General features: G+C 51.5%; 1 protein-coding gene across 4 annotated transcripts in view; it reads left to right on the top strand.

Annotated features, from left to right (window-relative positions):
* Window positions 1-24292, top strand: part of TRPM2 (transient receptor potential cation channel subfamily M member 2) — an 85809-nt gene that overhangs the window by 24971 nt on the left and 36546 nt on the right. For 3 of the 4 annotated variants that reach the window (XM_017888686.1, XM_017888689.1, XM_017888687.1), the window contains exons 8-17: window positions 1267-1328; window positions 2514-2714; window positions 6085-6187; window positions 11938-12059; window positions 12308-12661; window positions 16057-16194; window positions 17090-17219; window positions 18591-18736; window positions 19544-19656; window positions 21033-21249. In XM_017888686.1, coding sequence (XP_017744175.1) covers window positions 1267-1328; window positions 2514-2714; window positions 6085-6187; window positions 11938-12059; window positions 12308-12661; window positions 16057-16194; window positions 17090-17219; window positions 18591-18736; window positions 19544-19656; window positions 21033-21249 — 1586 coding nt within the window. Of the gene's footprint in view, window positions 1-1266; window positions 1329-2513; window positions 2715-6084; window positions 6188-11937; window positions 12060-12307; window positions 12662-16056; window positions 16195-17089; window positions 17220-18590; window positions 18737-19543; window positions 19657-21032; window positions 21250-24292 lie in introns of those variants that run through there. The other variant, XM_017888688.1, reaches the window with a different exon arrangement.

Here is a 24292-nt window from a genome sequence, read left to right as displayed (position 1 = left end):
TGGTCACAACCAGGATGTTGGCGGCGCTTGGAGCATCCTCAGAACACACCTGGGTTTCTATCCCATGTCTCTTTATACTTTGTTCCAGGAGGATCATCTTCTCTTGCCCGTTTCAGCCAGTGGGAGGGCGGTCGGGGGGGCTGGCAGCTCACAGCCTGTGTGCCCGCAGGTAATAGGCCAGCCTACTTTTTTTTTTTTTGAGACAGGGTCTGGTGCGCAGTGGTGTGATCTCAGCTCACTGTAGCCTCGAACTTCTGGGCTCAAGGGATCCTCCCACCACCTTCCCAAAGTGCTGGGATTACAAAACTTGAACCACTGTGCCTGGCCCTACAATTATTTTAAACCGTGATCATGGTCTGGTCTCAGGTTCAGAAATCAGAATGTACGATAGTCAAAACTTAGGATTTGACACCTTTTTCCTCATAGGTGGGATGGGATGGGTTTGAGGACGTCGGGAGGTCAAGTGCGGGGTTTTGCATGTCACTCGAGGAGGGCTCAAAGAGGAGATGGTGAATGGGAAGTGTCTGGCCTGTGCCCGGGTGGGCTGGGTCCCTTGCAAGCTTCCTTGTGCAGCAGACTCCCCTGGAGGGCTCCTCACCAGTGCGTGGGCCCTGGCCCCAGGGTCCGACTCAGCAGCTCCAGGTGGGCTGAGAACTTGCATTAGGAGCACGTTCCCTGGTGGGGGTGATGTTGAGGTTCAGGGACCCCGCTTTGAGAACCCTGCTTGACTAGGACACCCAGGGTGGGATGTGTGGGTGAGTGTGTGAAGACAATGGGCCCATGGGGTCTCATAGACAGAGTTTGCTGCCTGGAGAAAAGGGTTGCTAAGTCCTTCTCAGGCTCCCCTGCTGTTGGGCTGGATGAAGTTCAGGGTGGGGCCGGGCAGATGGACAAAGGATGGACATGTCGTGTCCTGCTCCCACCTACACGTGACAGGTTATGCCCACCTGCTTGGGGCGTCAGCTCTGATTGTCTCTCCCTCCCTCCTTCCCTCCCTCCCAAGAAAGCAAGGGGGAGTGGATGGGATGCAAGCGAGTGGGGGAGGTGTGGGTGGCAGGGGGCTCTGGAGTCTCTCATCGATGTGGAACAGGCAGGTCCCCTGGTAATGTGGAGCTTTGACCTTCAACTCAGCACTGGCAAGAGGCCTCTCAGCAGGTGCTTCAGTGTGTGGTTAGGCTGGAGCCGGCAGGGGACAGGGGAGAGTGCCCCAGTGCAGGGTCTTGCCCCCTACCTCTGTCTCCTCACTTGGCTCTGTGCTTTTTCTAGGTGTGGCCATCAAGATCCCCATCGTGTGTGTGGTGCTGGAGGGCGGCCCGGGCACGTTGCAGGTGAGCATGGCTGGGTGGGAGGGGGTTTGTGTGGGCCCGTCCCGCTGCAGGCAGATGACTGTCTGAAAGTGCTTGTCTCAGCACTCGAGACTGTTGGCAAGAGAGAGCCGTGAGCTTGCCCACCAGGAGACGAGAAAGAGCATCTATCCTGTGACAGGGCTGCTTCCGGATGGGCAGAGGACGGGTCGGAGGACGGTGCCTGGGGGAGGAAGCTGGGCTTGGCTGTGACCAGGCCATTGACTGGCGTGGAAGGAAAGGATGGGTTCCCAGGGCCTGGAGCGAGTGGGGAGCCTCTGCTCCCGGGACCTGCTGGGGAGGCTGGGGAGTTTCTGCCCCCAAGATTCCTCCAGGAAGCATTTTTCAAAGTACAGGGCCACGGTCCCCATCCCAGATCTGTGGTGCCACCAGATCTGGTGACTGCAGATTTGGCATGCGGCTTGAATGTGCTGCTCTGCTGGCCTTCCTTCATGACCCGCATCCTAACCGCTTTGTGGCGTGCAAGGTGCGAGGCGAGCCTGCGGATCTGGACCAAGAGTGTGGGCTTTTGTGAAGGATGGAATCATAGGCAGTGTCCCATTTATGTTTCATGATGGCAGGAGGTCAAAACAGAGCCTTGGGGGCTTAAGGCTGGACAGGAATCCATAGAGTACTGGGTCCTCACTCCCTACGCATGCCAAGTACCCTTCATGGCTCTCCTGCTGGGGCGGCTACACCCGCCTCCTTACCCCAGGCAGATGCTCATACACATGGCAGGGTCCCTCCTGCCAGATGGCTTTGTGGCCAGTCCCTTCCCGAAGTCCAGCACCCGCTGGAGCCCAGGGGTCCTCCTCATTGCCCTGCTCTTACTGTGGGCTTTTATGAGGTTGGTAACTCCAGGTCCATGCAGCGTCCCCTTTGCTGCGAGGTCCTCACGTCTGCAGATCCATAGGCAAAAATGCTGAGAGCCTTTGATTCTGCTGGTGCTGAGGCTTGAGAGGCGCCAGGTGTGCAGCCCCCAGTGTGTTGGGGCAGCTCCCTCTTCCCCCAGAGCAGGGGATGCCACCAAAGTGATAAGTGCTTTCAATGGATCTTGGAGTAGTGTTAGCCAGCCCTTCCCTTAGCTGGCCTTGGAGAATTCTCCATTCAGAAAGCATTGGAGCGAGGCAAGGACCTGGTCCCAGGCTCACGCCCCTGCCTGCCTTGCAGACCATCTACAACGCCACCACCAACGGCACTCCTTGTGTGGTCGTGGAGGGCTCGGGCCGTGTGGCTGATGTCATTGCCCAGGTGGCCAACCTGCCTGTCTCGGACATCACCGTCTCCCTGATCCAGCAGAAACTGAGCGTGTTCTTCCAGGAGATGTTTGAGACCTTCACGGAAAGCAGGATTGTCGAGTGGACCAAAAAGGTGAGGCTGACGGGCACGATGGTCACCGGCATGTGGCTGCTTCACAGAGACACTGTCAGCCTGGTGGGCAGGACCAGGACTCACACACCGATGCGGAGAACCCACTGGGTCTGAGCGGGTGCCAGAGCAATTTGCAGAGGGCAGGGCGCAGGTGGCAAACCTCCTGGCTGGGTTCTGGAGGTCAGATCCCGTGACAGCACTTGAACGGAGGGTGTGAACCTCACCGGCAGCACACCAGGGCGGGCTAGGAACACTGCCAGCCTCAGTGGTGCTGTGAAAAGAGTCTGCTGGATTGGAGGGGTGGGAGGCAGGCGCTGGGAAGGCCTCAGCCAAGTTGGGCAGCGGGGCAGCTGCTGAGTAATGGCTGTGGGTCGCAGGGTCAGTCCAGCTCTTAGCCTCATGGGTGAGTTAATGGAGGCAGGTAGAGTGGCCTCAGGAGGGCCATTGCTCCAGTCCAGGGGTAGATTTTGGGTGGCCCCTGCCATGACCCCAGCCTCCAGAGGGGGTCAGTTGTGAAGGGCTGTGGTTGGTCAGCCCTGACCACCTCACAAAGCCCTTGACCAGGGGGGCGGGCTCCAGTGGAGAGTCCCTACCCTCCCTGTAACTGCTGGTTCCAGGGTCACCTGACTCAGTTCCTGGAGGATTCTTTGCAGGGGCTGGCACTGGGGCCTTTTCATCCTCTGTTTCCCAGCAAGCCGGGGCCGGCAGAGCCCTCTGTCTGTGCCGTTCCTGCAGAGCCTGGACATCCCCAGGTTCTGAGTGGCTGACATGCACTTTCCACGGCTCCCACTGTGTTTAATTCGGGCTCTGTGGGCGGTGGTGACCCCTAGCTGCAGGCCACAGGGACACGTGTGTTTGGCCAGGTTGGGCCTATGGAGAATGGGTTAAAAACGAGCACCCTCAGGAACCACGGGCAGCGGAAGGGCCGGGTGAGGGCTTGGTCCTGGTGGCTCATCTAGAAGCAGCTTTCGTGGCTGGTGATTTGCGGGCGGCACAGTGACTTTGTTTTCTTCTGTGGTTTGTGATGGTCTCCGAGTGACCTCGTTCTGCACGGATGTCTTCTGAGAGCGTTTTTGCCCGGCAGGAGAATAACATGATGTAGCCGCAAGCGCCAGATCAGTTTGTGAAAACATCACGGTCCGGCTGTGAGCGGCCGCTCAGCCCCCGATGTCAGGTCGGCTTTTCCTTCCTTCCCGGTGCCACTGGGACTTGTCAGGCGGGCCCTGGAGCCCTTTCTCTGCTGGTTGATAAATTATTCGGGCAATTTTCAGAACTGAGTTTAATCAGCTGTTGTTGAAAGGTGCTTATTTTTAATGCACTCTCCATAGCCAAGCCAAGGCCCTGAAAGTGGTGCTTTCACACGGAGCCGTCAGGCCTCAGCAGGGGCTCGGCATTCACTGAGGCGCCTGCTCAGTGGGGAGGGGCCGAGCCACACAGCTGGGGTCAGTGTGCTCCCTTAACATGCCTTCTCGGAGCGTCCGTCTACACTCTGGAGGAGTTGCAGACCCAACCTGGAGTGCTGCTGCTGGTGGGCGGCCCCGTCAGAGGGGCCCTGGGGCCTCCCTGCAAGGTCTCACAGCTGTGGCCAGGAAGAAGTTGTCCGCCCTTGCTCAGCCTCGCCTTTCTCATCTATCAAGCGGGGTACTGAGTGCTCCACTCAGAGGAGGAAACGAGGCCCTGGTGTCCGTATGGGCTCAGATGCTGGGAGCTGCTTTACCTTATGAGGACAGGGTGGGCTGAAGGCTGGGAGACTTTTATGGGCTCAGACGCTGGGAGCTGCTTTACTGTATGAGGACAGGGTGGGCTGAAAACCCGGAGACCTTTGGCTGCTGGATGACGGTGGAGTTCACCAGGGAGTCCAGGATGTGTTTCGGAGTTGTCACGAAAGCTGGACCCCGAGGGATGGGGCACCGCTGGGGTCTTAGGCATGGAGGTGGAGTGTGAGGAGCCCTCCAGGTGAGGGCAGAGTCTGTGTGAAAGCAATGAGGCCAGGTGGGGGATGAGGAGAGAAGCAGTGGAGGCCAGGTGTGGCCAGTCTAGGGAGCAGTGGGAGCCATGGGAAGATGTGTTTGTGGAGTTGCCTGCCCTGGACACAGGGGGAAGGTGCTTCAAGGAGGAATAACTGTAGCAGACATACCTGCTAGGGACACCAGGATGGATGGATGGATGGATGGATGAATAGTGGGTAGGTGGTAGATAGATGGATGGATGATGGGTGGGTGTGTGGATGGATGGATGGATGGTAGGTGGGTGGGTGGGCATGTGGATGGATGGATAGATGGGTAGCTAGATGGTAGGTAGATGGATGGATGGATAGATAGCTAGACAGACAGATGATAAAATGGATGGGCTGGGCACAGTGGCTGACACTTGTAATCCCAGCACTTTCGGAGGCTGAGGTGGGTGGATCACTTGAGGTCAGGAGTTCGAGACCAGCCTGGCCAACATGGTGAAACCATGTCTGTACTAAAAATACAAAAATTATCCAGGCATGGTGGTGGGTGCCTGTAATCCCAGCTACTTGGGAGTCTGAGGCAGGAGAATTGCTTGAAGACAGGAGGTGGAGGTTGCAGAGAGCCAAGATCATGCCACTGCACACCAGCCTGGGTGACAGAGCAAAAACTCTGTCTCAAAAAAAAAAAAGATTGATGAATTGATATAAAAGATAGCTAGCTAGCTAGCTAGCTAGCTAGATAGATAGATATAGATAGATGATAGATAGATAGTGGGTGGGAGGTAGATAAGTGGATGGATGAATGGTTGGTAGGTGTGTGTGTGTACAGATGGATGGAAAGATGGATGGATAGCTAGACAATAGATACATGTGGATGGATAGATGGATAGGTGGATAGGTAGATAGATACATACATACATAGATGAAACACACACGGATGGATAGATATGTACATGGATAGATAGATAATGTAGATAGATGGATAGATGCATAGATGGATAGATAGATTGATCGATTAACAGATAAATCAATTGACAGATAGATAGAGAGAGAGAGAGAGAGATAGATGCATGGACAGATAGATAGGCAGGTAGGCAGGTGGTGAGGAGTGGCCCGGGCTTCGCAGGAGGGCCGGGAGGAGCAGCCTTGCATGGAGCTGCACGAGCACCAGGGTGAAGCTCCGTTGCTCTGGGATTGTGTTTTCCACCCCACAGACTCTCACAAACACGTTGTATTTGGTCCCCATGGATCTTCATCCACACTGTCTAAGGCAAGAGGAGATGTGGCGGTGTCCTGACCACAGGGCAGGCAGGACCCAGGGCTCCGGCTGTGTCTGGGGCCTCAATTCTGTGTGTCTTGGAGGAGGCAGGGGTTCAGGGGTCACTGTGTGTCTCACTTGGAAAATGCTTGTTGCAGATCCAAGATATTGTCCGGAGGCGGCAGCTGCTGACTGTCTTCCGGGAAGGCAAGGATGGTCAGCAGGATGTGGATGTGGCCATCCTGCAGGCCTTGCTGAAAGGTGAGGGTCAGGGAACATGGGGGGAATGGGGTGGAGGCCAGAACGTGGGCTCTGAGGATGCTAAGTTCTAGTCTTGAAGTGCCATGATTCTGGGAACCAGAATATTCCTCCTTAGTCAGAAACCCTGACCAGAGGGCAGCTGGTGATGGGCAGGTGGGTGACTACCTGTCACCTGATGTTAGAGGTATGAGCTCCTTTATTTGTAACTGGAATGTGAGTGCAGCTGGTGTCATTTATACCTTTGTGGTAGTCATCATTTCTCACAAAACTTCAGGGTGAAAAGAAAGAGTGCGGAAGGTGCCTCTCCCAACTCCCTGCTTGCTGGCTACTTTAGCTCCTCTACCTCTGATGCAGGAAAGAGTGTAGAGGCAGAGCAGGGCTTCAGGAATGGTGTGATGTACTGGAGCTGCAGTGGTTCTCTGTGTAACTTCTGTTGCTTAGCCTGGCCCATTCTCCAGGCCACAAACATCACTGTCCTCTTCTTATGCCCAAGAGAGAAGGCTCATGCCTCCTTGTCTTACCTAGCTGGATTCAACATGGCCAGGACATCCCTGACACTGGGAAGCCTTGATCTTATATGTGTTCCTCCCGCCCGATGCTGGGCTTCTCGCCCTCCAGGGTCAGAGGCCCCAGGCTGATTCTGAAGGGCTCAGCAGAGTGGGCCCAGGCTGGGATCAGCAGGGAACTTTTGTGATAAAGGCCAGACTTTCATCTTGTTTCTGTGTTGATTTGAGACGCCCCTTATCAAGCACTTGATGTGCGTAAAACCTCACACCCACAGCGAGATGACAGACTACGTATTAGATCACAAATTAAGTCTTAATTTATCTCTCAATAGATTTAAGGTAGATATTATACAAAGTATCTTCTCTGGCAACAAGATGAAGTTAGGAATCAATAATGGATGTAAAAGTGGAAAATTCACAAAGTTGTGGAAACTAAACACTACCTTAAACAGCCAATGGATCAAAGAAGAAATCAAAAGGGAAATCAAGAAACCAATGAAAACAAAAGCACAACATATCAAAGCTTATGGGACGTAGCAAAAGCAGTGCTAATGGAGAAATTTATAGCTATAAATACTTACATTAAAAAATAAGATCTTAGGTCAGGCGCGGTGGCTCATGCCTGTAATCCCAGCACTTTGGGAGGCTAAGGCGGGCAGATCACGAGGTCAAGAGATCGAGACCATCCTGGCTAACACGGCGAAACCCTGTCTCTACTAAAAATACAAAAAATTAGCTGGGCGTGGTGGCAGGCACCTGTAGTCCCAGCAACTCGGGAGGCTGAGGCAGGAGCATGGCGTGAACCTGGGAGGTGGAGCTTGCAGTGAGCCGAGATCACGCCACTGCAGTCTAACCTGGGTGACAGAGTGAGACTCTGTCTCAAAAACAAAAAAAACGAAAAAAAAAATAAGATCTTAAACTAACAACCTAACTTTACAACTTAAGTAATTAGAAAAATAAGAACAAATGAAATTTTTTTCTCCAAGATAGAAATAAGGGAAGGATGCATACTTTCACCACTTCTATTCAACATTGCATTGGAAGTTCAAGCCAGAGCAATTAAGACAAAAAAATAAAAATAAAAAAATAAAACTTATAAATTGGGAAGGAAGAAGTAAAATTATTTATGTTCACAGATGATATGATTTTCGTATTTGTCCATTTTCACACTGCTATAAAGAACTGCCCAAGACTGCGTAATTTATAAAGGAAAGAAGTTAAATTGACTCACAGTTCAGCATGGCTGAGAAGGCCTCAAAAAACTTACAATCATGGTGGAAGATGAAGGGGATGCAAGGCACTGTCTTCACAAGGTGACAGGAAAGAGAGGTGCCAAATGAAGAAGGAAGAGCCCCTTCTAAAATCATCAGATCTCATGAGAACTTAGTATCATGAGAACAGCATAGTGGAAACCGTCCCCGTGATCCAACTACCTCCACTTGGTCTCTTCCTTGACACATGGGGATCATAGGGATTATAATTCAAGATGAGATTTGGGTGGGGACACAGAGCCTAACCATATCAATTTTCTATGCAGAAAACTGTAAAGATTCCACAACAAACCCCTGATCTAATAAATGAATTAAGCAAAGTAGCAGGACACAAAATCAACACACAAAAATCTGCTGCATTTCTGTACGCTACAAATGAATAATCAGAAAAGGAAATTATGAAAACAATTCTATTTACAGTAGCATCAAAAAGAAAAAAAAAATACTGAGGAATTAATTAAACCAAGGGGGTGAAAGACTTGTACAATGAAAACTGTAAAACATTGCTGAAAGAAATGAAAGAAGACATAAACAAATGGAAAGACATCCCATGTTCATGAATTGGAAGCCTTAATATTGTTAAGATGTCAATACTACTTAAAGCAATCTATAGATCCAATGCAATTCCTATCAAAACCCCAGTGATTTTTTTTTTTTCAAAAATAGAAAAGCTCATCCTAGAATTCATGTGGAGTCTAAAGGGATCCCAAACAGCCAAAATAATTTTGAAAGGGAAGAACAAGGCTGGAAGACTCACACTTTCCGATTTCTAAACTCACTACAAAGCTATAGTAATCAAAACTGTCCGGTAATGGTGTAAATAAAGACATAGAGGGCTGGGTGTGGTGGCTCATGCCTGTAATTCCAGCACTTTGGGAGGCCAAAGTGGGCTGATTGCTTGGGCTTAGGAGTTTGGGACCAGCCTGGGCAACATGGTGAAACCCTGTCTCTATAAAAAATATATAAGCTGGGCATGGTGATTCATGCTTGTAGTCCCAGCAATATGGGAGGTTGAGGGGAGAGGATCACTTGAGTTCAGAAGGTTGAGGCTGCAGTGAGCTATGATTGCACCACTGCACTCCAGCCTGGGCAACAGAGCGAGACCCTGTCTCAAAAAATCCCCAAAAAGATATGGAGACCAGTGGAATAGAATAGTTAGCCTCAAAATAAACCCTCACATATATGGTCAAATGATATTTGACAGGAATGCAGAAATCATTCGGTAAGGAGAGGGATAGTCTTTTCAACAAATGATGCTGGATAAACTGGATATTCATATGCCAAAGAATCAAGTGAGACCCTTACCTAACACCATATACAAAAATTAACTCAAAGTAGATCAAGGACTTCTAAATATAAGACCCAAACTCTTAGAAGAAAGCACAGGACAAAAACTTCATGACAAAGCATTTGGCAGTGGTTTCTTGGCTATGACACCTAAAGCACAGGAAACAAAAGAAAATACAGATAAATTGGGCTTTATGAAAATTAAAAATTTTGTTCATCAAAAGATATCATCAACAGAGTAAAAAAGCAACCATGGAATGGGAGAAAATATTTGCAAATCATACATATGGTAAGGGATTGGTATCCAGAATATATAGAGAACTATAACTCAACAATAAAAAAAAACACACACAATTCAAAAATGGGCAAAGGACTTGAATAGACATTTCTTTAAAGAAGACGTACAAATGGCCAATAAGCACATGAAAAGATGCTCAGCATCACTAATCATTAGAGAAATGCAGATCAAAACTAAGAGATATCATTTCAAACACGTTAGGATAGCTACTATAAAAAAGAACAGAAAATCACAAATGTTGGCCAGTGTGTGGAGAAACTGGAACCCTTGTGCACTGCTGGTGGATATGTAACATGGTGCAGCTGTCATGGAAAACAGGATGACAGTTCCTTAAAATTTTTAAATACAATTCCTATATGATCCAGCTATTTCATTTCTAGATATATATGCCACTCCACACCCCCAAATTTAAAGTAGGGTCTGGAAGAGATATTTGTACACTCATGTTCATAGCTGCATTATCCACAATAGCTAAAAAGTGGAAGAAGCCCAAGTGTCCATTGACAGAAGAATAGATAAGCAAAATGTGGTCTATACCTAAATGGAATGTTACTGAGCCTTAAAAAGGAAGGAAATTCTGACACATGATACAACATGGATGAACCTTGAAGACATTATGCTAAGTGAAATAAGCCAGTCACAAAAGGACAAATACTATGAATCCACTTACATGAGGTCCCTGGAGTAGTCAAATTCATGGAGACAGAAAGTAGAATGGTGGGTGCCAAGGTCTGGGGGAGGGGAGTTGACCTTGGGGAGTTAGTGTTTAATGGGGATAGAGTTTTAGTTTCCAAGATAAAAAGATATATGGAGAAGGATGGCGATGACGGCTGCACAACATTATTAATGTACTTACTACCAGTGAACTGTACACTTAAAAATATTTGGCTGGGTGAGCTGGCTCATGCCTATAATCTCAGCACTTTGGGAGGCTGAGGTGGGAGGATCACTTGAACCCAGGAGTTTTCGACCAGCTTAGGCAACATAGCGAACCCTGTCACTACAAAAAATTTAAAAAATTAGCCAGGTATAGTGGCACACACCTGTACTCTTAGTTACTCAAGAAGCTGAGGTGGGAGGATTACTTGAGCCCAGGATGTTGAGGCTGCAATAAGCCTCATGATTATAAATATGATCACAGCACTGTGCTCCAGCCTGCGGGACAGAGTAAAACCCTGTCTCAAACAAAACAAAACAAAAAACAAAACAACCCCAAGAAGTTAAGATGGTAAATTTTATGCTACATGTATTTTGCCACAATTTAAAAACATAATGAATTTTTAAATATCAACTTTATGAAGGTTCAGCTTAGAGACAATAAGCTCCTCCAATTCTAAATGTATTGTATAAGAAGCATAGACACCGTGACACACCACAGTCTCCATACAGGACATCTCCCTTACCCTGAATGTTCCCTCATGGCCCTTTGTAGTTAAGCCTCCCTCCAACCTGGCTCTGGAAGTCATCTGTCTGCTTTCTGTCACTCTAGAATAGTTTTGCCCATTTTAGACCTTCACATGAATGAAATCATACATGATACATTCTTTCATGTCTTGCTTCTTTTGCTCAATGCATTGTTTTGAGATTCATCCATGTTGTTGCATGTGTCAGAACTTTGTTCTTTTTTGTTTGTGAAGGAGTGTCCTATTGTGTGAATACACCACAGGTTGTTTTTCCAGTCATCTGTTGGTGGGCATTTAGGCTGTTTCCAGTTTGGGGCTATAATGAATAAAGCTGCTATTTGTCCTCATTTCTCCTGGGTCAATATCTAGGAGTGGAATGTTTGGGCCTATGAACCGCTTCAGGTTGATTCTTGTGTATGGTGTGAGGTAAGGGTCAAAGTTCTTTTTTCTTTTTCCCCAAATAACAACCCATGTTTTAAAAAGTTAAACCAGAAAGAGAGCGCAGAAAGTACTTGAGTAAAATAACTTGTCCTGAGAACCAGTGAGGTGGTTGTTGCTGTTGAACATTTACAGGCATTTGAGGCAGGATTGGAAATGCGATGACTTCTGAGTCCTGAGTTTTGAATGTTAGTGTAAGATGCCTGCCCTCCAGAGACCTATGTCTTCTTAAAACAAGGAGGCCCTTTTCTTGCTCACTGCCCACCTGTTGCTCAGGGGCCAGGGCATGGCCAGGAGGAGGGCAGGGGTGAATGGACATGATGACCAAAGCCCCAAGATTCACTGATTCTGACTCTGAAATGGAACATGCTTTTGCAAGGCTGTGTGTATGGGAGGAGGTCACTGGGTGCTGCACCTGTCACTTTGAATTGTTGAGAGGCAAGGGCTCATGACACATCCCTGCCTCTGACATCATAAGTCAGTTGCCCTGGAGGGAAATGGCTTTGAGCCCCAGATCAAGGCCCAGTGTGCACCTGTTCATCTGCAGCCTCCCGGAGCCAAGACCACTTTGGCCATGAGAACTGGGACCACCAGCTGAAATTGGCAGTGGCATGGAATCGCGTGGACATTGCCCGCAGTGAGATCTTCACGGATGAGTGGCAGTGGAAGGTAAGTCTTCCTGAGTGCCCTGTGGAGGGGCACACTGGGCCCACGTGCATTGCACCACTGAAGCAAGGGCGGGTGAGGATTGCCTCGTCTGGATTCCAGCCCTTCCCTTGAGAGGGTGGGTGACCCGGGCAGCTTTCATCCTCCCCAGGTCAGGGACAACAGCAGCCCCCATCTCCAGGGTCTTTGAGATCAGGATGACATGGGATGATGACCAAATGCATCCGTCACCACACCATGCTTGCTCTCAGCCTTCAGATCTGCACCCTATGATGACGGCTGCCCTCATCTCCAACAAGCCTGAGTTCGTGAAGCTCTTCCTGGAGAACGGGGTGCAGCTGAAGGAGTTCGTCACCTGGGATACCTTGCTTTATCTGTATGAGAACCTGGAGCCCTCCTGCCTGTTCCACAGCAAGCTGCAGAAGGTGCTGGCGGAAGAGCCCGAGCGCCTGGCTTGCACACCTGCTGCACCCCGCCTGCAGATGCACCACGTGGCCCAGGTGCTGCGGGAGCTGCTGGGGGACTTCACACAGCCGCTCTACCCCTGGCCCCAGCACAGCGACCGGCCTCGGCTCCTGCTGCCCGTGCCCCACATCAAGCTCAACGTGCGTGCTGGTAACGGGGCCCAACCTGGCCTTGCCTGCGCGGGCTACTTTTATGTTCTTAGAGCTCTCTGTTTTTAAAATTAGCTTTTATTTGTATTAGAAAAAACACATGCTCTATCTTAGGCTGCTTGGGCTGCTGTAACAAAATTCTACAGATGGGGCAGAAACTACCAGTTTATTTTCTGGAAGTTCTGGAGGCCCAAAGTCCCAGATTAAGGCACCAGTAGGGCTGGCTTCTGGCCAGGGCCTCTTCCTGCTTGCACGTGGCTGCCCTCTTGCGGCGTCTTCGCATGACAGAGAGAGAAGTCTCTGGTGCCACTTCCTTTTCTTTTTCTTTTATTTATTTTTTATTTTATTGAAACGGGGTCTTACTCTGTCGTCCAGGCTGGAGTACAGTGGCATGATCATAGCTCACTGCAGCCTCAACCTCCCAGGCTCAAGCAATCCTCCCATCTCAGCCTCCCAAGTAGCTGGGACTACAGGTGTGTGCCACCACACCTAGCTAATTTTTAAAATTTTTTGTAGAGACGGTTTTACCATTTTGGACAGTCTGGTCTCAAACTCCTGGTCTCAAGTGATCTACTCTCCTTAGCCTCCAAAAGGCTGGAATTTACACCCTTGAGCCACCATGACTTGCCTATTTTTATGTTTGAGACAGGGTCTGGCTCTGTCACCCAGGCTGTAGTGCAGTGGTGCAATCATGGCTCACTGTAGCTTCCACCTCCTGGGCTCAAGCAATCTTCCTGCCTCAGTCTCTTGAGTAGCTGGGACTATAGGCACGTGCCACCACGCCCAGGTTTTTTTTATTTGTTTTTGTTTTTGTTTTTTTATGTTTTGTAGAGATGGGGGTCTCATTCTATGGCCCAGTCTGGTCTCAAACTCCAGGGCTCAAGTGATCCTCTGTCTTGACTTCCCAAAGTGCTGGGATTGCAGGTGTGAGCCTCATTCCTCTTTTTATAAAGAGAACACACCTATCCACTTAGGAACCCACAATGTGGCCTCATTTAACTTTAATTACCTTCTTAAAGACCCTATCTCCAAATGCTGTAGTCACATTGGGGGTTAGGGCTTCAGCATATGAATTTTAGGGGGATACAGTTCAGTCCATACCATACCCTTTCTAAAAGTTCCAAACAGTACAAAAGTTTCTGCAGGGAGCGTGATCCCCCTGCCCTGAGCCCCACTCCTGCCCAGTAGATGTGCTTGTTTTTTCCTACAGTCAAGTCGGTAACATTCCAGCGTATTTTTGTGAGATGCCCAGCGTGCACTGTAGCTGTAGGAGAGTGGATGCTGTAGTCTGCATCCTGATTCAATGGGAGCCCTGCTCTAGTCTCACCTTCATTTAATGGGAACCCTGCCCTAGTCTCCAACCTTATTTAATGGGAACCCTGCTGTAATCTCCACCCTTATTCAATGGGAAACCTCCCTAGTCGTGTACCCTTTATTCCAGTGGGAACCTGCTCTAATATCCACCCTTTATTCAATGGGAACCCTGCTGTAATCTCCACCCTGATCAATGGGAACCCTGCCTTAGTCTGTGTACACTTATTAAAAAAATAAAAAAAAAGTGGGAACCTGGCAGTGACTCAATGTCAGGAATGATGCTGGATTTTTTATGTGTATTTTCTCTTGGGAGTATTTATCTCTGATTCATTAACGTTTTACAAAACAAAGCATCAGATGCCTTTGAGAAGATTGAGCTGCTTTTCTTCTTTGACCTATGAATTTGGTGAATTATTTTAAGAGATTTTCTGACAGTGAAACATGTTTTTATTCCTGTTTTGAATTTCAGCTTGGCCTCAGTGCAAGTTTAATAGACTGGATTCTCTTGACAACATTTTCAGGGTGTTTGCATCAGAATGCTTAAGCCTTTGATTGCAGTTTTATTTGCAATTTGATTTCCAATAGCCTTTGATTGGAGCTATATTTGTCATGTTTTGATATCAATTTTATGTTAGTTTTGTAAAAACCATTTGAGAAGCTTTCTTTCCTTCTCCGCTCCAGGACAGTTTATGTAACTGGAGTTAACTGCCTCTTATAACCTTGGTCGACTCCCCTGTGAGTCCATCTGGGCCCAGTGCCCCCCCCCTTTTTTTTAATTGGTAATAGTTCTAGTAACTTCCTCAGTTTCTTTTTTGATTATTTTTATGTTTAGGTTCTCCATCTCTTCTAAGCTCATATTTGGTTTTGGTTTTTTCCTGCTAGAAAATAGTCTATTTCCTCCAGGTTTTCCAATTGATCCATTGTTCCAGGTGAGCTCTGTCTTCACTCTTGAGAAAGACATGGGTATGACTTGGTTTTTTTGTTTTTGAGACGAAGTTTCACTCTTATTGCCCAGGCTGGAGGGCAATGGCATCATCTCGGCTCACTGCAACCTCTGCCTCCTGGGTTCAATTGAGTCTGTTGCCTCAGCCTCCTGAGTAGCTGGGATCACAGGCTCCCACCACCACGCCCGGCTAATTTTTTGTATTTTTAGTAGAGATGGGGTTTCACCATGTTGGCCAGGCTGGTCTCGAACTCCTGACCTTAGGATCCACCCATCTTGGCTTCCTAAAGTGCTGGGATTACAGGTGTGAGCTACTGCACCAGGCCGGGTATGGCTTGGTTTTATACATTAACAATCTGTGCTTCTTAAGTCCAGAGAGTTTATTTAGGACTCTCAGTTGGAATATGCTTAGGAAGGTCCAAAACAGAAGCTCAGGCTTATCTGTACCTGTGGTTTAGGAAGAAAAACACATTTCTTTATAATGTAAAACCTTCAGGAAATCTCTAGGATCACTTGAGGTGTGTTTTTTACAGTATGTGATTTTGGAGATGTGCTTTCTACTTCCGGGAAGTGTTTCCCAGCTACGTGAGTACGTGCTTCCTGGTCCGGGGAAAAGCCCAGCCGTGCAGGGGAGGTGGGTCTGGGCAAGCTGCCCCGTCCTTGCTCATGTGTGAGCCTTGTCGCCTACCTGGCAGATCTTTCCTAGTGGCCTCTCTGCCAGAGACACTGAAGGAGATTCCCTCAGGGAGAAGGCAGTCACTGACCTGTTAACACCCTCCACTGTGCTAGAATTTTACCTCGTTGAAAGTGGCTTTGATGCCATCAGATAAGACTAGGGAACCTTGAAGTGCCTGGCATGAAACGAGTCCACAAATGTTGGTAAAGGAGTTAGATGGGTATTTCACTTTCTAGATGTTTCTAGATGTCTCTAGAACAGTGCTTTAAAAACTTCAGTGTGCATAAGAATGATCTAGGCTGTTGCTGAAAATTCAGGCTGTAGTTCTCCAGGGACAGTGAGATCCTGAGAAGGTCACGGCTGGGATCAGGCCTTTGCCCTCCAACAGGCTCCTCTAGTGACTCTGAGCCAGTGGGGCCCAGCTGGAGCTCTGACTGTCCACTGCTTTACCAGGTGCAGGGAGTGAGCCTCCGGTCCCTCTACAAGCGTTCCTCAGGCCATGTGACCTTCACCATGGACCCCGTCCGTGACCTTCTCATTTGGGCCATCGTCCAGAACCGTCGGGAGCTGGCAGGAATCATCTGGGCTCAGGTAATAAGACTGGCTTCTCGGCAGACACAGCTATAGGCCAGCGGCCAACTGGGGAGTGTGGCTGGAGAGCCTGAGGCCAAGTGCAAGTGGGGCCTGTGGAGGGGTGTGGGCATCTCCAACTTCAGGAAGGACTTGGGGCACCCGGAGTTGGAGAACAAAGAACTTAGCTTTAGGCAGGAAAGAAATTTTTTTTTTTTTAAGATGGAGTCTCGCTCTGTCGCTCAGGCTGGAGTGCAATGGCACGACCTTGGCTCACCGCCGCAACCTCCGCCTACTGGGTTGAAATGATTTTCCTGCCTCAACCTCCTGAGTAAATGGAACAACATGCATGTGCCACCGCACCTAGCTAATTTTCTTTATTTTTAGTAGAGATGGGGTTTCACCATATCGGCCAGGCTGGTCTCGAACTCCTGACCTCATGATCCACCCGCCTCGGCCTCCCAAAGTACTGGGATTAGAGGCATGAGCCACTGTGCCTGGCCTAGGAAAGGAATTTTTAAATTAAAAGTTCTGTTAAAAAAACTCATTCTGTGGTTATGTCCAGGGCCGAGTCTTGCTGGGCACACATAGGCCAGGTGGTGCCACCCTCTGCCGCTCACACGGGTTCTGGTGGGGGCTGGTGCATGGACTGGGCACGTGCTGTCCGTTAGGCTTTGCAGGGCAAGCAGTCCCCTCCCATAGGCCATGCGGGAGCCTGGGCCATCAGAGGTTGTGTATTGACTGGAGTGGGGCTTAAATTGTCTATATAGATGTGGTCACAGACAGTGATTGCCCAGTGGCCCGCACTGTCCCCGGGCCTTGTTTTCACCACCCAGGGCAGTGTGTTGGGTTCCCCAGGCTGGGTTGAGCCTGGCTAGGCCCTTTGGAGTCTCACGGTAGCTCCTCTGGTCCCCAGAGCCAGGACTGCATCGCAGGGGCCTTGGCCTGCAGCAAGATCCTGAAGGAGCTGTCCAAGGAGGAGGAGGACACAGACAGCTCAGAGGAGATGCTGGCACTGGCAGAGGAGTGTGAGCACAGAGCCATCGGTGAGCTCTGCCAGGCACGGGCTGCAGGCCATGGCTCAGTCATGAATGCTCTCACTGGGGTCCCCATCCCTGGGTCTCAGCCCCATGTGCCCTCACCCTGGGGTTCTCATCCCTGGGTCTCAGCCCTGCACACTCACCCTGGGGTCCTCCCTCATCCCTGAGTCTTGGCCCCATAACCACCCACTGGGTTCCTCTTGCCTGCTGCCCATATAGACAGCCCATTTGTTAAGACAGTGAGATTGCAATAGAAACAGAGTTCAATTCCCACAGAGCCGGCTGAATGCGATGCTGGAGTTTCATCACCCAAATCGGTCTCCCTGAAAATTTGGAGACTTTTTTTGTTTTGTTTTGTTTTTTTGAGACAGAGTCTGGCTCTGTTGCCCAGGCTGGAGTGCAATGGCACCATCTCGGCTCACCACACCCTCTGCCTCCTGGGTTCAAGCAATTCTCCTGTCTCAGCCTCCTGAGTAGCTGGGATTACAGGTGCATGCCACCACGCCTAGCTAATTTTTGTCTTTTTGGTAGAGACGGGGTTTCATCATATCGGTCAGGCCGGTCTCGAACTCCTGACCTCTGGTGATCCACCTGCCTCGGCCTCCCAAAGTGCCGGGATGACAGGCGTGAGCCACTGCACCTGGCGAGACTGGGGTTTTTGAAGGATAATTTGGTGGGTAGGGGGCCAGGCAGTGGGGAGCACTGATTGGTTGGGCCAGAGGGTGAAATCACAGCGGATTCTTCTGGCTGTCTGCTGTTCCTGGATGTGGTCACAGAACTGGTTGGGCCAGATTTCCAGTCGGGGTGGCAACAGTGGTGCATCAGAACGCAGGGTTTGAAAATATCCTGGGTTTTCCGATAGTGAGGTTACTCCTAGGAAGAGTTGGTACGGTTTGGAATCTTGTGGCCTCTGGCTGCATGACTTAAACTGTAATTTCTAATTTGTGGCTACTTTGTTAGTCTTACAAAGGCAGACTGGTCCCTGGCAAGAAGGGGGTTTGTTTTGGGAAGGGGTTACTATCATCTTTGTTTGGAAGTTAAACTATAAACGAAGTTCCTCTCAAAGTTAGTGTGGACTATGCCCAGGAATGGACCTTGGAGGTGAGAAGCAAGGTGGAGTTGGTTAGTTCAGTTCTCTGTCCCCGTCATAATTTTCTCCCTGTTGTAGTTTGTGTAGAGGTGGTTCCAGCCCTACGTGCTCTCTCCCTGGGGTCCTCTTCCCCGGGCCCGGGTGTTGTGAGACATCAGCACCACATTTGCCCTGTGCCCTTCCCTGTTTCCTGGTGGTGCTTTCCAGAGTGGTCACCCTCTGACTCGTCCCCAGGGCTCAGTGATTGTGACCTGCTTCTCTGACGGGGCTCTTATGTCTCCGCCCAGGGGTCTTCACTGAATGTTACCGGAAGGACGAAGAGAGAGCCCAGAAACTGCTCGTCCGCGTGTCCGAGGCCTGGGGGAAGACCACCTGCCTGCAGCTCGCCCTGGAGGCCAAGGACATGAAGTTTGTGTCTCACGGAGGCGTCCAGGTGACCTCCCAAGGGCGCCTTCCAGAAGCAGACGCCTGTGGTGCCTGCAGGGCCGACACAGCCTCCTGTTCACGCAGTCGGCACGCACACTCACACGGGCTTCAGGGCCCTCAGAGGCTCGGGGACAGCGCCTGACCCCTCGGCCACCTGCTCCAGGCTCTGGCCTCCCATTTTGCAGATGGGGAAACTTAACGTGAAGCAAAAGCAGGAGCTAGTGGCCGCGGAGGTCACAGTTCACCTCCCCACCTTCCCCATTCCTATCTGGAAGCGGCAGGCAGAAGCCCAGGTGGCTCTGGGAACGGCGTCCGCCCTCTCTCCCTGAAGGGATAAGCAGGACACGGCGTGCCCTCCCTGGAGAGGCAGGGGCTCCCGGGCATGGCTGCCCTCAGCATCGCCCTGGCACCCCCGGCGGGGCTGGCCCGCAGCGGGTGCCCCTTGCATGCTGGGCTTCCTTGGAGCTCTGAGCTATTGCCAAGTCCATGAGCTCCCATCGTGTCCTGGGCTGTGCCGGGCCTGCGGAGGGGTCCTGTCCCCCACTGCAGAGCTCAGAGGGGCCAGCGCTCAACAGCCTGCAACTGCAGGGCCTTAGAAGCCAGCAGAAATGGGGTCCCATAGCTCAAGGTCACGTGAAGGGCGGGATTGGGCACCCAAATGCCCCTGGGCAAGCTCTGTGTTTTCACCAGTTTCTGCTGTCAGACTACAGGCAGCTCTGTCCACTAGGCACCCCGAGTCCTCAGCAGACAGCTGATGGCACCATCTGGGGCACAGGGCTGGGCACCACCATCCTGAGACTGCCCCCATCCGCAGGCCTTCCTGACCAAGGTGTGGTGGGGCCAGCTCTGCGTGGACAACGGGCTGTGGCGTGTGACCCTGTGCATGCTGGCCTTCCCGCTGCTCCTCACCGGCCTCATCTCCTTCAGGTGCTGCAGGGCTGCGGGGCTGCGGGACTGTGGGGCTGCGGGGCTGCGGGGCTGTGGGGCTGTGGGACTGTGGGAGGGGCTCCTGGGGGCTCAGGACCTTCCCCAGATACCCTCGCTGGGAGCAAGTCACGTGTCCTCAGAATTGTTCCTGATCCTGGGGCCATAGAGATGGGGGTGGGAAGCAGAGCAGGGCCCTATGTGCTGGAAGCACCTGCCCTGCCCCAGCTCCAGCGCTGATCGCATAATGCTGGTGAGCCCATCCCTCGGCCACAGCAGCCTGGGGTCGGGGAGGCCAGGAAAGATGGTCTCCTGCTCCTGCCAGCACTGAAGACCTGAGCCAGTCTGGGGCGCAGGCAGTGAGTGCAGGTCTGGGGTAGGGCAGTGAGCCGCGGCTGAGTGCCTCCCTGTCCTCGCAGCTGCAGAGTCGTATGCAAAGCCTGATGTAATCGCTTTCCCTTCCGAAGGAGGAGGACATGGCTGGCCATGGTTGAAGGCCTGGCCTGGCCTGGTGTCCCCGCCTGCATCTCCTCAGAGGCTTGCTGGGACGTTGTGGGGTCTGCCGTGGTTTACTGAGGGCTGGATGGAGGCTCAGGGTCTCCTGGAAGTCAGGGCAGATTCAGATTCAAGACTCCAGCGAGGTGGCCGAGCCCCTTCCGCAACTCACAGGCCTGGAGCCCCTTCCGCAACTCACAGGCCGAGCCCCTTCTGCAACTCACAGGCCACACTGCCCACCTCCTTCCCTTTCTCCTGACGGCCACGATGGGCACCTGAATGCTCAGGAATCCTGGTGGGAAACTGAGGCAGGGAGGAGCGGCTCAGGTGTCCTTAAGCAGTGCTGGCTTCTCCCACGCTGTCCTGAGGATGGCAGAGCCGTGTCACTGACGGCCGCCTCTGCTCCAGTTCCAGCGGCCCTGGGATAGGGACCTGGGATCAGGGCATGCCACAGGCGGAGTGTGGTCAGCCCTGCCCCCAGTGAGGACGGCGAGGAAAGCCTGTCCCCATTTACAGGAGGGTGACTAAGGCCTGAGCGTCCACTGAGCACCTGGAGCTCTGAAGCTGGGACCCACCCAAAGCTGGGCTTGGGGCAGGCTGGGCCTCCCTGTTTGCAGCCATGAGGGTCATGGCCATGGGTGGGGTGTCAGCGGACATCCCTGTGTCCTCACTTTGCTGGGCTGTGGGGTCCAGCCCCACTCTGGTGGCTGCGCTGTGCTGGCTCCGCCTGGAGCTGCTGTTATGGCCCTGGATCCCTGAGTGCTTTTGCCCCTAAAAGCACATCTCTCTGAGGGGCACGGGGGATCTTGGGGTGGCCAAAGCCTGTGGAGGTCAGGACCCTGGCCCTGGTGGTCACTGTCTCCTCTCCGCTGCAACGGCCGCAGAGAGAAGAGGCTGCAGGGGGTAAGCAGCCCCGTGGCCCGCGCCCGCGCCTTCTTCACCGCACCCGTGGTCGTCTTCCACCTGAACATCCTCTCCTACTTCGCCTTCCTCTGCCTGTTCGCCTATGTGCTCATGGTGGACTTCCAGCCCACGCCCTCCTGGTGTGAGTGTGCCATCTACCTCTGGCTGTTCTCCTTGGTGTGCGAGGAGATGCGGCAGGTACGGCCCCATCCACCGTTCCACGCCCCAGCCCGGGGCCACCCACTTGGCTGCATTCTGGTAGGGGACCCAGGGCTTAGAGCCCACCCCACCTAGCCTGCCTAGCCCCTTGCGAGCTGGGCAGAGCCAGTGCTCCCTCCCCAAAATGGGTGGCTGGGGCCCCTCCCTCCTCGTGCCCCCTGTGCCTGCTTCCCTGCTTTCCCTTAGCCCAGACATCCTCCCCTCCTGGAGACCGGCTGATCAGCTCTGGGTGGATGCCCTGACCTTGTGGACTTTGAATGGGTGTGTCCCCTCCCCCAGGAAGAGCTATGCAAGGTGGGGGATCCCTAAGACCCCTCTCACATTCAGTAACGAGCAAAAAGGACCCACAGATGCTGGGGAGTGGCAATGCTCACTTACGGTTTATTAAGCAAAAGTCTACAGACTAAAGCAGCGAGGGGGAGGGACACAGCTGCCTCCAGGACAGCTCTGGGCCCAGGGCATCCTGGCAGTCCCTCCCTGTGGAGGGGTGGGTGGCACTCCATCCTCCCAGTGATGATGTGTGGCCTCAGGCGTGGAGGCATGGTCCCCAGGGAGGCTCGCGGGCCTTGGTGTCTACTAGAGGTCAGTCACAGAGGCGCGGCTGACACCACATGATTGACCTCAGTCTCCAGCCCTCCAAAGGTCAAACTGAAAACTGCCCAGGGCTCCACCCCAAATCACACTGTGGGACTACCTGGCGTGGCCCAGGCCCCAGGTAAACAAGGACAGCCTCATCAGGTGGACATTCAAAGGGCTCACAGGCTACCTCCCTGGAGCTGGGCGAGGCCAAGCTGCCCTCCAGGTGGGGCGAATCCCTTACTGTGTGGGGTCTCCACCGTGTCCCTATGGTGCCCGCACCTGCTGGCAGCCGGTGAATGGGAACTAGGCCCATGGGACCCTCAGGGAAGTGGTAAGGGGGTGGGATTGGCCACAGGGCAGTGGTCCTGGCTTACACTCACCTGTGCTCTCTGACCTTGGTGGAGCACCAGGCCCCCAGTTAGAAAGCGGTGTGCACTGTGTAAACACCACTGCCTACTGGGGCCCTCGGGGAGGCACTGGCATCCCCAGGCAGGACGATCAGGGCCAGGACTGAGCGGGGCCTGGGAGCTGTGTTGTGGCCCTGGCTCTGCCGGGCTCGCCTTGGCCTTCCTCTTGCCACATGGCTTCTGCCACCAGACCCTCTCTATGAGGCCTCTCTGGAGGCCTCCATGCACCCCTAGCCCCAGCCCCATGGGCAGCAGCCTGAGAGCAGAGGGGGCACTTCCTACTCCCTGCATCTGTCTGTGATCCGGGGAGGGCCCTGGTTGGTCCTGCTGGTCACCTGCCCCACCTGTCCAGCTGCTGGGTCCTGGGACCTGTGGCTAGGGAGGGTGTGGGGACTCCTGCCAAGCAGGCCAAATGGGGGCTCCCACAGCGCCTACCAGGGTCCTGCACTCTTGGTCTGCTGAAGAAGTGGTGTGGCCCCCGACAGAACAAACATCCCTGTAGGAAGGCAGCTGGCGCCTGACAGGAGGGGGCTGCTGCAACACACACACATGCACACACACGTGTGCACACATGCACACGTACACACGCACACAAATGGACACATAAGCATATGCATACACACATACACATACACATATGCACACATATACATGCACACATGCACACTACACAGGCACACACATGCATACGCATACACACACATGCACACACACGTGCGCATGCACACACATGCATACGCACATGCATACACACATGCACACGTACATGCATCTACACACATACACATGCATACACACAAATATACACATACATGCACACGTGCACACATACACATGTATACACATGCATACACGTGCACACACGTGCATACACAAATATACACGTACACATACATGCACATGCACACGCATATTACACACGTGCATACAAATATACACATACATGCATGCACACAAGCACACATGCATACACATACACCTACACAATAACATGTACACATGCATACATACATGCACACACATACATGCACATACGCATGCATACACATACACAAATATACACATCTCCATACAAGCATACACATACACACACGTACATACATACACATACACACAAGCTCATACACATGCACACATACACATACACATACACATATGAACACACATATAAACACATATATACACACGTACACACACAAGAAAAACATACAAATACACATATACACATATACACATGCATGCACACACATACATGCACACATACATGCACACATAAAAATGTACACACATATACACACATACACACAAATACATGCACACACAATGCACACATACACATATACATACATACATATTCAGACATATACACACATACATGCAGAATATATGTACATACACATATACGCACACACAGGTGCTGAGTGAGCAGGGCGCCGGGGAGCTGCTGCCAGCACTACTCCGCATTGTTCCTCCACGTCCTGTTCCCATCTCCCTCACTGATCCAGCTCTCTTCAGACCAGAACCAATGTTCTGATTTGCTGATCATGATGACAGCATCAGTGATAGTCATGATAGTGATAGTGACAGTGACAGTGATTGTGATGATAGTGATAGTGATGATAGTGGAGAGTGATGTGACAGTGACAGGATAGTGGTGATAGTGATGATAGTGACAGTGATTGTGATAGTGACAGGATAGTGGTGATAGTGATTATGATGATAGTGACAGTGATAGTGACAGTGACAGGATAGTGATAATAGTGACAGTGACTGTGATGATAGTGATTGTGATGATAGTGATAGTGATGATGATAGTGGATAGTGATGGTGACAGTGACAGGATAGTGGTGATAGTGATGATAGTGATAGTGATGATAATGGATAGTGATGTGACAATGATGGTGACAGTGAGGACAGCGGTGATAGTGACGGTGATAGTGAAAACAGTGACTGTGATGATAGTGACAGTGATTGTGATGATGATAGTGGAGAGTGATGTGACAGTGATGGTGACAGGACGGTGGTGATAGTGACAA

Source organism: Rhinopithecus bieti, unplaced genomic scaffold (genome assembly GCF_001698545.2).
Source record: "Rhinopithecus bieti isolate Rb0 unplaced genomic scaffold, ASM169854v2 scaffold_18153, whole genome shotgun sequence".
Classification (NCBI taxonomy): domain Eukaryota; kingdom Metazoa; phylum Chordata; class Mammalia; order Primates; family Cercopithecidae; genus Rhinopithecus; species Rhinopithecus bieti.
This window is presented reverse-complemented; position numbering and strand designations above follow the sequence as displayed.